The sequence below is a fragment of the Myripristis murdjan genome, chromosome 18 (genome assembly GCF_902150065.1).
Source record: "Myripristis murdjan chromosome 18, fMyrMur1.1, whole genome shotgun sequence".
NCBI classification, from domain to species: Eukaryota; Metazoa; Chordata; class Actinopteri; order Holocentriformes; family Holocentridae; genus Myripristis; species Myripristis murdjan.
This window is the reverse complement of record NC_043997.1, coordinates 10,460,569-10,473,811: the sequence shown is the minus strand read 5'-3', so window position 1 is coordinate 10,473,811 and position 13,243 is coordinate 10,460,569. Positions and strand designations below refer to the sequence as shown.

The 13,243-nt window shown below is 39.0% G+C and overlaps 1 protein-coding gene across 2 annotated transcripts; it reads right to left on the bottom strand.

Moving 5' to 3' along the window:
- Positions 1-2,535: 2,535 nt before the first annotated feature.
- LOC115376524 (macrophage mannose receptor 1-like) lies at positions 2,536-12,953 on the bottom strand. Of its 2 annotated transcripts, XM_030076173.1 has the most exons (11): positions 12,820-12,953; positions 11,684-11,763; positions 10,201-10,590; positions 9,852-10,017; positions 9,046-9,218; positions 8,167-8,295; positions 6,694-6,822; positions 5,227-5,355; positions 4,380-4,523; positions 3,340-3,419; positions 2,536-3,122 (listed from the first exon to the last, which is right to left on the bottom strand). In XM_030076173.1, exons 2-11 carry the CDS (start codon positions 11,718-11,720, stop codon positions 3,051-3,053), a joined length of 1,449 nt encoding a protein of 482 aa, XP_029932033.1. In that variant the 5' UTR covers positions 11,721-11,763; positions 12,820-12,953; the 3' UTR covers positions 2,536-3,050. The 2 variants fall into 2 exon arrangements, with proteins under 2 accessions (XP_029932033.1, XP_029932034.1); XM_030076174.1 differs by lacking the exon at positions 5,227-5,355.
- Between the last annotated feature and the right edge of the window lie 290 nt (positions 12,954-13,243).

The following is a 13,243-nucleotide window of genomic DNA, read 5'->3' as shown; positions in this document are numbered from 1 at the left end:
ACAGGCGACAGCTCCTATCCCCACAGAAACATAAAGTTCCTCCACTAAAAGCAAGCAGAGGATCATGACGGCGAGCGAGATTGGCACCGACATGTGAGCGGAGCGCAGCCTGGCCCCCCAACATGGCCAGCTCAGGGGCAGGAAGTTCTCCAGGGCAACCAGGAGGCTGAGGAGAAATCCAGAGCGTCGAGACCCAAACCACAAGGAGACAAAACATCCGCAGACGTTTGGGTCGCAGTCAACTCCCGATATCAGAAGGATCAAGGAGATTGTTGATATGGCACTGATGAAGTCGTTGAAAATAAGACAGGCAAGGAAGACGGAGACGTTTGGGGAATCCCAGAGCTTGCTGCGCTGCTTATAGAAGGCCACGGCGAAACTGATGAGCCCCAGGACCAAATGAAACACCAGCACTCCTGTAGTCATCATGTCAAACCTTTTCATGAAGGAGCGGGTTCTCACTTCCCACTCAAAAGGAACACTGCAAACACGATGAGTGTTGCTCTCCATGATGTGGTGGTCTGACTAGTTTTGTCGTCCTGGTGGAAGAGAGAGACAAGGCTAGTTTTATTTTTTTTTATCCTTTTCATTTGAAGAGCAGCATAATCTGTACATAAAACCACAAACGATTGAGAATTGAAAAGAACAGGCCACATGACAGAAGGAAAGAACAGAAAATTAGAAGCACAAATTTATTATCACTGAGGGGAAAAAAGAGGAACACACAAACAGGACAGTGCCCTGTACAAAAATAAAGAAAAAAGAAAAAGATGCTCTCTCAGTGAAAATTAGGGATCGGTGACTTGCACTGTATTTCTAATACCGTTTTGTCGTCTTAGGATGTAATTATGCTTTCCAAACATGAGCACATAGGCAGCAGCTGCAGCTTCAATGGGGCTTAATGGGAAAAGAACAGAGCTCTCCCCATTCTATGCTGGATTTCTCCTTTTCAGATTGTTAAAAATTGCTGCAAACCAGCGGGTTTACTTTGTTCTTTTATTTTTTAGGGTGTGACACAGACTTGATGGCTATTGTGTCTGTTTTAGATTATGAATTTTTCTGTTTTTAACTCCATTGTAGCTCCACTGAGAAAATCTAGATAGAGCTTTCTAAATGTATAAGCCAGTGGGTCACGAAGAGATTTTTTTCTCTCTGAGTTTTTCAGTGTGTTGGCAAATCAGGAGTGGAAATTGAGCTTAAACCTCGATTAAACAACTCTTTGAACCACTGAATCCTTGTTTAAGTGAGATTATTATAATAATTGTTGTTTGTTTGTTTTCTCACACCATACACACCGTGTGTGTAGTTTGAACAACAACAGAGGAAATCTTTATTATTCAAGTTATGCAGAAAAAAACACCATAAAGGCTTTTTAGACAGGGTTACCTTTAATTCACTGTTGAGAAAACACTTCACCTCATCAAAAATCAGTGTTACCTTTACAGTACTGAAAAAGGAATAAATTTTCATCCTCCATCTGGCCAGCAGTTCTAGTTCAAGGATAGAACACTACCTCTGTAAAGGTTTTTATTAAGGTAAACATTTTTTGAATGTAATAAATTTGCTAAAAATGAAGCCACATCCATCAAATGGCATTACATATTGTAGTTCACTTTAGATTAGAGAATCAGTCACATTGTTACATATATATTAATTAATTGCTCTAAGGTTTCAAGACACGTTCTTACCTGATGAAGCTTGTTCTTGTCCTCAGTTCAGCTCAGGGCTCACAGCAGCAGTGTGACTGTTTGTCCTGTTGGTTTTATGGGCTTTTTCTTCCTTGTAAACTGCAGTTTTACCACCACACACCTTCCTTAACATCCCTGCATCACCACTGATGGGCTGGTACAATGAAAGGTGGACATGCAATGAAGTGATAGTACTAAATATGTAGTATGATGTTAAAGAGATTGATATCAGTTAAATAAATAAAGTCAAGTCCGTCTAATTCCTGACAAACTCGGTTGACCACTTGGCAAGAAAAACGTTTTTTTAAAAAAGTGTCAAAATGTTTATTAAGTCGAGTCACGGCTGCTGGGAGGACAGGCTACAGAAAGTGACCTACATTCCTGTGCTTCATTTACTCTGAATATGACCCATGAAGTTTTATTCCTCCTGGCAGCTGCCAATAAATACGTTATTTAACTCGTTTGGTTCTTTCAATGTTTCCCTGGAATTTTAGTAGATCATACGATCTGAATTGATCATATTTCATTGTTTTATTGAGGTTTATGACAATCTGCTGACACAGAGGGAGGAGAAAGGTAGAGTAAGATTTAATTTCACCTTATATCTGCCCTGTATCAAAACCAACATGATTCATTCCACTTTGAGCGAATTTTAATACTGATTATTTTTTAGCAGCTGGGGTTATGAACGTATGATGTGTTTGTGGAACATCTCTCCTGTTTACAAAGCCGGTGTGGGATCAGTTTTACCTATGGATTTGTAATGTAGGTAACTGCACCGACACAGAATAACGTTTAATGTACTTTATTGATTCATTTATTCATATACACCACCAACGTTAGCATACACACCTGGGCACAAACATACTCTAAAACATGGAAACAATCCCTCTATCCCAAAACCAAGAATTATGTTTATTATGAATACTACAGATTTTTAAAAATGGATAGGTAGCACACACTGGAGATTACAGTGGATATTGCTTAATGCACATACAGCTATTTATGCATGAAATACTGTGTTGGATTCAGGTGCTGGCAAAAATAAAATGTCTCTCCTTGGGAGGACAATAAAATAAGCAATGTGTAAAATACACTACATTCTGTTAATATGGTGATGAAGGATTGATGGCAATCATTTTGACATAGATTGTGATAACCGTAAAGTCTAAATGAAATTTTAAATTTTGAGAGAAAGGAAGTATGTCCACCACCATGTCATTGAATATGGGATATGAAATAAAAATGCATTTCCATTCACTTTTCATTTTTCAATTTTCATTTGTCAAAGAAGGAAAAACAGTCCTCTTCTTTTGATATCTTCAGCACTCTGTTGTTCTTTCTGTGTCGGTGGGTTTGTCATTATTCCAGTGTTATCCTCAAGCCCACCCTGATGTTACGGGGGAGTCCCAGCTCAATCAGCTGATTGCGAAACTGCCAAACACAAGAAATTTATTTAGACAAATTTTGCATGACCAAAGTGCAATTTGTTAGGTACCTGTCTGAATATTTTCCACATTTTTATGGCTCAAACTTAAAGCTACATCACACACACACTCACACACACACACACACACACACACACACACACACACACACACTCACACACACCACACACACACCACACACACAGAATTTAATCTCTTCTCACCCCTGCCACAAGGTTTCTGACGTCATTCTCACTCAGTTCCCTCAGGGCGGCAAGTGGTAAATCCAGTCCAATAAATTCAACTGCAGAGAACAAACATGTTAATTATCACAGATCATAACCACCTCACATGCTGCAAACAAACAAATTACAGCAGTCAGTCAAAGAAAAAAATCTGCCTGGGTCAGGATAACATTTAGACATTAAAAATATGTAAGTATACTGTATTATGAAAAGTCATTACCATTTAATTTAGCTTAGTTGGAACAAACGTATCCATGCAGAAGAAATAGAGATGATGAAAATAATTGTGTAAATGAACAAAAGAAATCCTATTGAGCTTACTTTGAAAGAAAACAGTAAACATGACAACTAAGGTTCAGTAATATACCCGTCTCCTCTCTGGGATCCCACAGAGTTCAATTCTAGGCCCCAACTTATTCTCCCAGTATTCCTTGGCTATCCACAAATAGGCACTTGCATCTTTTTGCAGATGACATTCAGCTGTTCCTTTCTTCAAAGCCCTGCAGCTTGTGTACATTATTATGCAGTACTGCCTCTTAGAAAATGAGATAGTGATCCCCTGATTTTTCTACAACTTTGACAATAAATAAAGTTTGAGGAGTTCGTTTTCAATATGAAATAAGAAGCTATTATGGCTCACAGGTTTAAAGTGAGGAAAAAACACAGCTTATTTGAAAAACATATGGTGATGTTTTCTGCTATATTTAGTATCCAGGGCACTATAGAGAGAAGATTTGAATTATTTGGTGTGTACTTTTCTCTTTATAAGCACTGCTAGGAGGTATTGTGCAGGTGCGGTGCAGATTCCCTTTACGAACCCAAGTTCCCAGTCTAATGGCTGGGAGATGTCATGGCCTCATGAAGTTTTGTATTTTTTTCTTCTTTCTTTTCACCACACACTAACCCTTCATCATGCACACATCATGCACCATAGAAGTATTAATGTAAAATATGTGAATAATATTGCCAGTAAAAATATTTTCTGATGCTTCTTATTTAAAAGATATGACTTGACTCACCAGGAGTGGAAGGCGTTGGAGCCATTGCTGGGGGTGAAGTCTGGGCTGATGTCATTTCTGAAGTAGTCAGTTCAGTGGTTGGGTCTGCCTGTGTAGTGGTTGTTTGGTTTGGTGTCATGTTGGTAGTGCTGATGGGAGTTTCTTCTACAAAATGGATATGCAATAAAAACACAGACCAAAGACAGAGAGAGAACGGAAAATAAACTGGGTGGGTGAAATAAAGAAAACCCATAGAGCAAGTGAGATGGTTCATGCTGCATTTAGAAAATTTAAAAACTGCTGTCCTTTAGGGATGCAGAATAATATCGGCATGACATCGGTATCGTTGGATATCGGAATGTGTACATTTTGAAAAGCATTGTATTTTATGTCTGCATCTGCCAGTGGGACTTCACAATAAGAGCAGACATAATAAAATGTTAATTCCACTGCAGGAGAGACTTGATGTTCTCTACCTTTAAGCGGAAAAAATATGTGCAGATATTGGTAACGGTATTGGCATCGGTCCAAAAGAGCTGGAAAATATCAGCATATCAGATATCGACAAAAACTCCAATATCATGCATCTCTACTATCCTTAGCTGACTTGGAGATCATTTACACATTTGTTGTTATAAAGACAATATTTTTTTTAGCATAATGACAACTTCTTGGTTCCTTTATCAGAAAGCTTAATCAGTTTTTTCCTGTTTTCCAGAAAGGTTGGTAGAAGTCACGGCGTCATCTTTCACTACACTCTTTGTTATTCTTTAACAAGTACACATCATCTTATCGTATTGGAATTTGTGGAATTTATGTGAATAATATTTGTTCGAGTGTATTTTCTGATGCGTCCTATTTCACTCACCAGGAGTGGAAGTTTTTGGAACCGCTGATGTGGTTGATGGCTGGGCTGATGAGGTTGCTTCTGTTGCAGTAAGGTCACTGGTTGAGTCTTCCTCTGTGGTGGTTGGGCTCGTGGTGGTGGTGGTTTCTTCTACAAAATGAAACCATGGTGGAGATTGAGTGGGACATTCCATCATGAAAAAATAACATGTGAAACTACATGTGAAATATAATTTAATGGTTTATATTTAATGGTTTCACATGTCATTTTCATGTAGGTTTTTACACATGTGGTCTGAAACCATGTGTGATTATTTCACATGTTTAGAATCCAGTCACAAGTGTGGAATTAATGTGAAGATGCAAATCTCACATGTGATTTCATGTGAAATGTGTTGTTTTCACATGTAAAAATTACAGTTCACATGTGAAGAAACTGGTCACATGTGATAATGTGGAATTCACATGTGAAGATGCACATCTCATGAGATTTGATATTGTTGTCACATGTGGAAATTCTAGCCCAGAAGCCAGTCACATGTGAAAATGCCAATTCCACATGATTTTGTGTGACCATTTTTTTTTCACATGTTGAAAATTTCAGTCATGTGGAAATAGCATATAACATGTGAAAATATCTAGTTCACATGTTACATTGTTTTCTTTTCACATGTGAAAACTGAAAAGTAAATCACAAAGTTATCACGTGAAAGTTTAAAGCTCATGTGGCATTATTTTTTTTTCACATGTGAAAACATTAGTTCTCATGTGAATACTGCCAGTCTCGTGAAAATGTTATTCACATGTGAAATTCAAGTTTTCACATGTGAAAAGGCATATTTCACATATGACATTTTTGTAATGGTTACTACGGTAACATCACAGTCCCGCCCACACTGTTTAACTGACAGATAATCTCTGGGAAGTATGGCAAGTTTTATATCACCTAAGTTGAAGTAGTTCTCTTACTTTGCCCAGTGGAATGTGTACATTTCGAAAAGCATCATATTTTATGTCTGCATCTGCCAGTGGGCCTTCACAATAAGAGCAGGCATAATAAAATGTTAATAACACTGCAGGAGAGACTTGATCTCTGCAATTAGTTGGAAAAAATATGAGCAGATATTGGTAACAGTGGCCCGATCGGTCCAAAAGAGTTGGAAAATATCAGCATATCAGATATCGGCAAAAACTCCAATATTGTGCATAACTACTATCCTTAGCTGACTTGGAGATCATTTACACATTTGTTGTTATAAAGACAATATTTTTTTTAGCATAATGACAACTTCTTGGTTCCTTTATCAGAAAGCTTAATCAGTTTTTTCCTGTTTTCCAGAAAGGTTGGTAGAAGTCACGGCGTCATCTTTCACTACACTCTTTGTTATTCTTTAACAAGTACACATCATCTTATCGTATTGGAATTTGTGGAATTTATGTGAATAATATTTGTTCGAGTGTATTTTCTGATGCGTCCTATTTCACTCACCAGGAGTGGAAGTTTTTGGAACCGCTGATGTGGTTGATGGCTGGGCTGATGAGGTTGCTTCTGTTGCAGTAAGGTCACTGGTTGAGTCTTCCTCTGTGGTGGTTGGGCTCGTGGTGGTGGTGGTTTCTTCTACAAAATGAAACCATGGTGGAGATTGAGTGGGACATTCCATCATGAAAAAATAACATGTGAAACTACATGTGAAATATAATTTAATAGTTTATATTTAATGGTTTCACATGTCATTTTCATGTAGGTTTTTACACATGTGGTCTGAAACCATGTGTGATTATTTCACATGTTTAGAATCCAGTCACAAGTGTGGAATTAATGTGAAGATGCAAATCTCACATGTGATTTCATGTGAAATGTGTTGTTTTCACATGTAAAAATTATAGTTCACATGTGAAGAAACTGGTCACATGTGATAATGTGGAATTCACATGTGAAGATGCACATCTCATGAGATTTGATATTGTTGTCACATGTGGAAATTCTAGCCCAGAAGCCAGTCACATGTGAAAATGCCAATTCCACATGATTTTGTGTGACCATTTTTTTTTCACATGTTGAAAATTTCAGTCATGTGGAAATAGCATATAACATGTGAAAATATCTAGTTCACATGTTACATTGTTTTCTTTTCACATGTGAAAACTGAAAAGTAAATCACAGTTATCACGTGAAAGTTTAAAGCTCATGTGGCATTATTTTTTTTTCACATGTGAAAACATTAGTTCTCATGTGAATACTGCCAGTCTCGTGAAAATGTTATTCACATGTGAAATTCAAGTTTTCACATGTGAAAAGGCATATTTCACATATGACATTTTTGTAATGGTTACTACGGTAACATCACAGTCCCGCCCACACTGTTTAACTGACAGATAATCTCTGGGAAGTATGGCAAGTTTTATATCACCTAAGTTGAAGTAGTTTTCTTACTTTGCCCAGTGGAATGTGTACATTTCGAAAAGCATCATATTTTATGTCTGCATCTGCCAGTGGGCCTTCACAATAAGAGCAGGCATAATAAAATGTTAATAACACTGCAGGAGAGACTTGATCTCTGCAATTAGTTGGAAAAAATATGAGCAGATATTGGTAACAGTGGCCCGATCGGTCCAAAAGAGTTGGAAAATATCAGCATATCAGATATCGGCAAAAACTCCAATATTGTGCATAACTACTATCCTTAGCTGACTTGGAGATTATTTACACATTTGTTGTTATTCCCTGTACAAAGACAATATTTTTTAGCATAATGGCAACTTCATGGGTCCTTTATCAGAAAGCTTAATCAAATTTTTCTGTTTTTCCGGAAAGGTTGGCAGAAATCAGGGCTTCATCTTTCACTACACTCTTTGTTATTCTTTATCAAATACACATCACAAATCATCATAGCCTATTAGTGGAATTTATGTGAATAGTATTTGTTCAACTGTATTTTCTAATGCTTCCCATTTCACTTACCAGGAGCGGAAGTTGTTGGAGCCGCTGATGTGGTTGACGTCTGGGCTGACGAGGTAATTTCTGTCTCAGTAAGGTCAGTGGTTGAGTCTTCCTCTATGGTGGTTGGGCTTGCAGTGGTGGTGGCTTCTTCTACAAAATGAAACCATGGTGGAGATTGAGTGGGACATTCCATCATGAAAAAATAACATGTGAAACTACATGTGAAATATAATTTAATGGTTTACATCCAGCCACAATTGTCGAATTAATGTGAAGATGGAAATATCACATGTGACTTTATGTGAAATGTGTTGTTTTCACATGTAAAAATTACAGTTCACATGTGAAGAAACTAGTCACATGTGATAATGTGGAATTGCACATCTGATGTGATTTCATGTTGTTTTCACATGTGAAAATTCTGGCCCAGAAGCCAGTCACATGTGAAAATGCTGATTCCACGTGATTTTGCAAGACCAATTTTTTTCACATGTAGAAAATTTTTTTCACATGTAGAAAATTCATGTGAAAATATCTAGTTCACATGTGACATTATTTTCTTTTCATGTGAAAACATTAGTTCACATGTAAATACTGCCAGTCTCGTGTGAAAATGGTAAATTCACATGTGAAATTCAGGTTTTCACATGTGAAAAGGCATATTTCACATTTGACATTTTTGTAAGGGTTATTACAGCAAAATCATAGTCCTGCCCACACTGTTTAATTGACAGATAATCTCTGGGAAGTGCAGTGCAGAAACACCGTAGCAATGACCGTTTCATACCAAGGATCTCTCCAGAATTTAAAAAACAAACAAACAAACAAACAAACAAAAAAAAAACACCACACAACATGAACCTCACAGACTTTCACCAAAACTCAGATGGACCCACTCACTTTCTTCTCCGTAGCAGACGAAGGCGAGGGCCCTCTTGCAGCTCTCATCCGACCACAGGCCAGCGTTGCCCAGATCTGCCGCGGTGCATTCCTGGTTGCCATCAAAGTTGTTGGGCTGCCCATGCCTCCAGTTGCGGTAGGTGGCGCCACTGTGATCCGACCACTCCCATTTCCTGGGGAGGAAAACAAACGGTTACCAGGGACAGGCCTCTGTTTGAATGTTATTACCTCCTCCTGCCTGTCAAAACACAGAAGATCCCTAATTTTGCTGCGGAGGTAGGATCTTCAAATCAAACAAAACAGGTAAAGAAGTAATGCAGAGGAACTGGAAATGCTACTTCCATTTAGTTTTCTCTCTAACATAGCAACCGGACCTTCTTAATAACCTCGTAACCAACCAACCTTGATAAGTACTCTCGCTCTCTTTTTTGCATGTTTTTAATGGCTTCTAAAAGTACACTGTTAAAATGTCCATACCACTTTCATTTTTTTCTTTCCTAAAAATTTTTTCAATGCAATGACGTGAGAGAAAATAGATCCCTCAACCATGACAGGATTTCCAAATAAAACAAACTGAGACAATATGTTTTACAGAGCAATGAATTCAACAACCTCTTATGTTCTGCTTTGTGAAAAGTTCAGAACAGGAATATTCGGACTGTTGGTGATCCAGTTTGGCTCAAAAAGGAGGTGAAATTTGATGTCATCGGTGGTATATATTGCTAAAAAGCATCTACCAATCATTCTGTTAACTGCTTTGGTTAAAAACGCCCACCTAGCAGCATGACACGTGTTTGATTCCTCACCTGTACAGGCCGATCCAGACGTTCTTGTCATTGCTCAGATTCTGAATTCTCTGATTCTCCTCCTGGTTTCTGACGCTGGCCAGGTCGGTGTGGAACCGCCTGCAGTACCGCTGAGCGCTGGCCCAGGACTTCGCCTTGTCAACAAAGACGAACGTATCAGATCCGCCTGTGAAGGAAAGAAAGGTTCAGAGTTAGGGTAAGTGGGTAGGTTTTAAGGGAACGCTCCAACGTTTTGAGCAAAATACCAAATACTATGACTTGTGGAAACCTTTATAGCCTCCCTCTTTCTAATTTTTTCTCTTTTTTTGGTCTATCCATCCTCCTGCATGTGTAGAATCTGAGCTGGTACCGTTGTAGCAGACGAAGGACCTGCGCTGGGAGCACTTGGCGTCATCCCAAACCCCTCCAGGCTTCATCTGGACACAGAGCTGGTTCCCCTTGAAGTTTTTGGGCCGGCCGGCGTCCCAGTTCCTGTAATCGGCCTCCTGGTCCACGTAGTAGCTCTCGTCTGACAGCGACCACCTCCAGTCGGCGAGGTGCAGCCCGATCCAGGCCAGCTCGGTGAAACCCCCCGTGGTGTCCTGGGCCGTGTTCATCAGGCGGTTCATTTCCTCGACGTCCTCCACGGTGGCCAGGTCGGTAAACATCTCCCGGCAGTACACCTGAGCGTCCAGCCAGGGCAGGGCCTCTTCGATGAAGTGGTACTGACGAGGGAGGCAGCGGGCGGGAGCACACAGCCCTGCAGACGGCGGACACAACAAGACTCAGGTATCAACGGCATGCAGGAACAAAAACATGAGCTGACGATGGCAAGAAACCCGCTTAAAAATTTGGCATTCAAGACAGCGGCTTTATAAGTAAGGCAAGGAGGAGAAGGCCAGCTGAGCACTTCATTTAATTCTTATTTCTTTATTAATTTTTCCTAATGTAAATGATGGTCAAATGGACAGTGCATTAGGGTCATTGTAGGGAGAAAAAAATATGGAGCGAGGGGAAGAGGTGTAATATTCAGAAAAAAACTCACAAATTTATCAGAAAAAACTCTGAGAAAATTCTGAGACTATAAAGTCACAAATTTATGAGGAAAAAATCTAGTTATCACTTCATCTGAATCAGTATGTTGTTTACTTCTAAAAATGCCCAAGTCACAGCAAGGTCTCTTCAAAGTCCAAATGCTGGTGATAATATTGATAATATTGATAATATGATAATGTTGTGATTCTGAAAAAGTGTTTTTCTCAGTTTTTCTAGCATTAATTTGTGACTTTATAATCTCAGAAGTTTTTTCACCGTAAATTTACAACTTTAATCTCAGAAAGCTTTTTTTCCCATTGGAGTATTACTCCCCTTGGATCTGTAATTTTTCCCCCTACAATGGCCCTAATATGCCGTCATATTGATGGCCTCAGTATTTTGGATTATTTATTCCTTTTGTATTTTTGTCGTAAAATAATGGTATCAAAAGAAAGAACAAGTCAGACATGAAAAAAAAAGAAAACAGGAATGGAATATACAATATAAATGAGAGAAAGCCACAGAGGCAAGAGCAAAAAGCAAAGCAGAACAAAACCTGGTTTTCCATTTTCATTTAACACGTAGATGTTTTAGCTGCGGCTTCCATTCATCAGCAGGAAACTACAGTGCCTGTATCGGGTCTACGTTTTATCTAAAAATCCATGAAAAGCTGTTTTCTATTTTTTTTTTTTTTACACAATCAATTAATCAATCAAGAGGGAACCACATTTTAATTTCATTATACAACCTGTTTTATAATGACCAATAAACTTCCTTGTACCCTTGTATCCTTTCTGCAAGTAGAGAGAGATACTGACCTGCAAGCAGCAGGAGGAAACACAGTCTCCACTCCATGACCAGACGGCTGTCTTCACACCTTCACTGGATTTGCTTGTCCCTGTGATGGGAACATTTCAGGAACAACTTGAAATTAGCGAAACAATATGTCGCAGATCTCCGACAACATTTCTTTGTAAGGCATACGAGCATCCAGGCCGCAGCAGACGGTGAAAAAAGAAAACAGCAAAACAACAAATATTCCTGTTTCGTTTGCTGCACTAAAACACACCCAGACATCTGAGCATTAATAGCCTGATTTTATTTGAATGTGAGGAAACTTCTCTGTTCTGTCGGGAGAAAACCACAGGAGCCTCATTTCTCTGTGACACGGTGCAGAGAGCTGCAGATATCAAAAACCAGGCCCTACACTCTGTTCAAATGAAAAATATGCTGTTAGACAGGCTGCTTTGTACGATGGTGTACCAGGGCCACTGCAAGGGGAACAAAAAATTACAGAGGCAGCCATTTTTCAAGATAAAAGTCATAAGGATATTCTCTGAGATTAAAGAGGTAGATTTACGAGAAAAAAAAACACTCACATTTATGAGAAAAAAACTTTAAAAAATCTGAGAATATAAAGTCACAAATTTGCATGAAAAAAAACCTCAGAAATTCAGAGATTAAAGTTGGAAATTTATGAGAAAAAAACTCAGAGATTTACGAGAAAAAACTCTTCTCCTCTGGGATTCAGTAAGAAAGAAATCCTGGTGATTTTAACCCAGAATCACAATCTTCTCATCAGCATCTGGTCTTTGAAGAGACGTTCCCGTGACTTGGGCCTTTTCCGAAGAAAATTAGTATTTCCTTGTTCCTTGTTGCAAAGCAGAATTTGATGCGGTGGAACCAACTTCGAAAAGTCAAGCCAAGTTTAAGAGTTTAAGAAAGCACAAGGAAAACTATTTTCTACGTTTTTTTCTTGTAAATTTGTTACTTTAATCTCAGAAATGTACGTTTTTCCTCAGACTAACCCCCCCCTCAGCTCTGTATGTATTTTTCTCCCTACAGTGGCCCTAGTTCACCGTCATAACTTCTCACAAGTAAGTGCAAGGAAATTAATACCTATATTCCAGCTGGAAAGAACGTCCCTAAAGAAAAAAGGGCTGAAATCTCTTACCTGTAGCTGTGCTCGGCTTGTAGAGATGTAGTTAGCCTTTTTCTCCGCTCTACTTCGAGTCCGTCTCCCTGCTGCTGCAGTCTGAAACTCTCGTGTTGCAGCTCAGATTTAAAGATGAGGAAAAGCAGCTGAAATGAGCCAAACCCTCTGATCCGACCGGTTCCTCTTCCCCCTCAACCACATTTCTCTCTCTCTCTTCCTCGTCTGCATGTGTCACACTGCGCAACAAAAGTGTTATTTCTGAACCAAACAGGTTTATAACGTGAAGCCGTGACAGGTTCAGGGTCACACAAGTCACCTCTCACGGTCCATTTAGCCACTTTGGACGTCACACTGGACAGCTGAGGCCTGACTCAGCCTGTCCTATGGGCTTTGTAAATTAAAGTGATGTTTTTAGGTGGAATATTAGTGTGATGTATGTGAG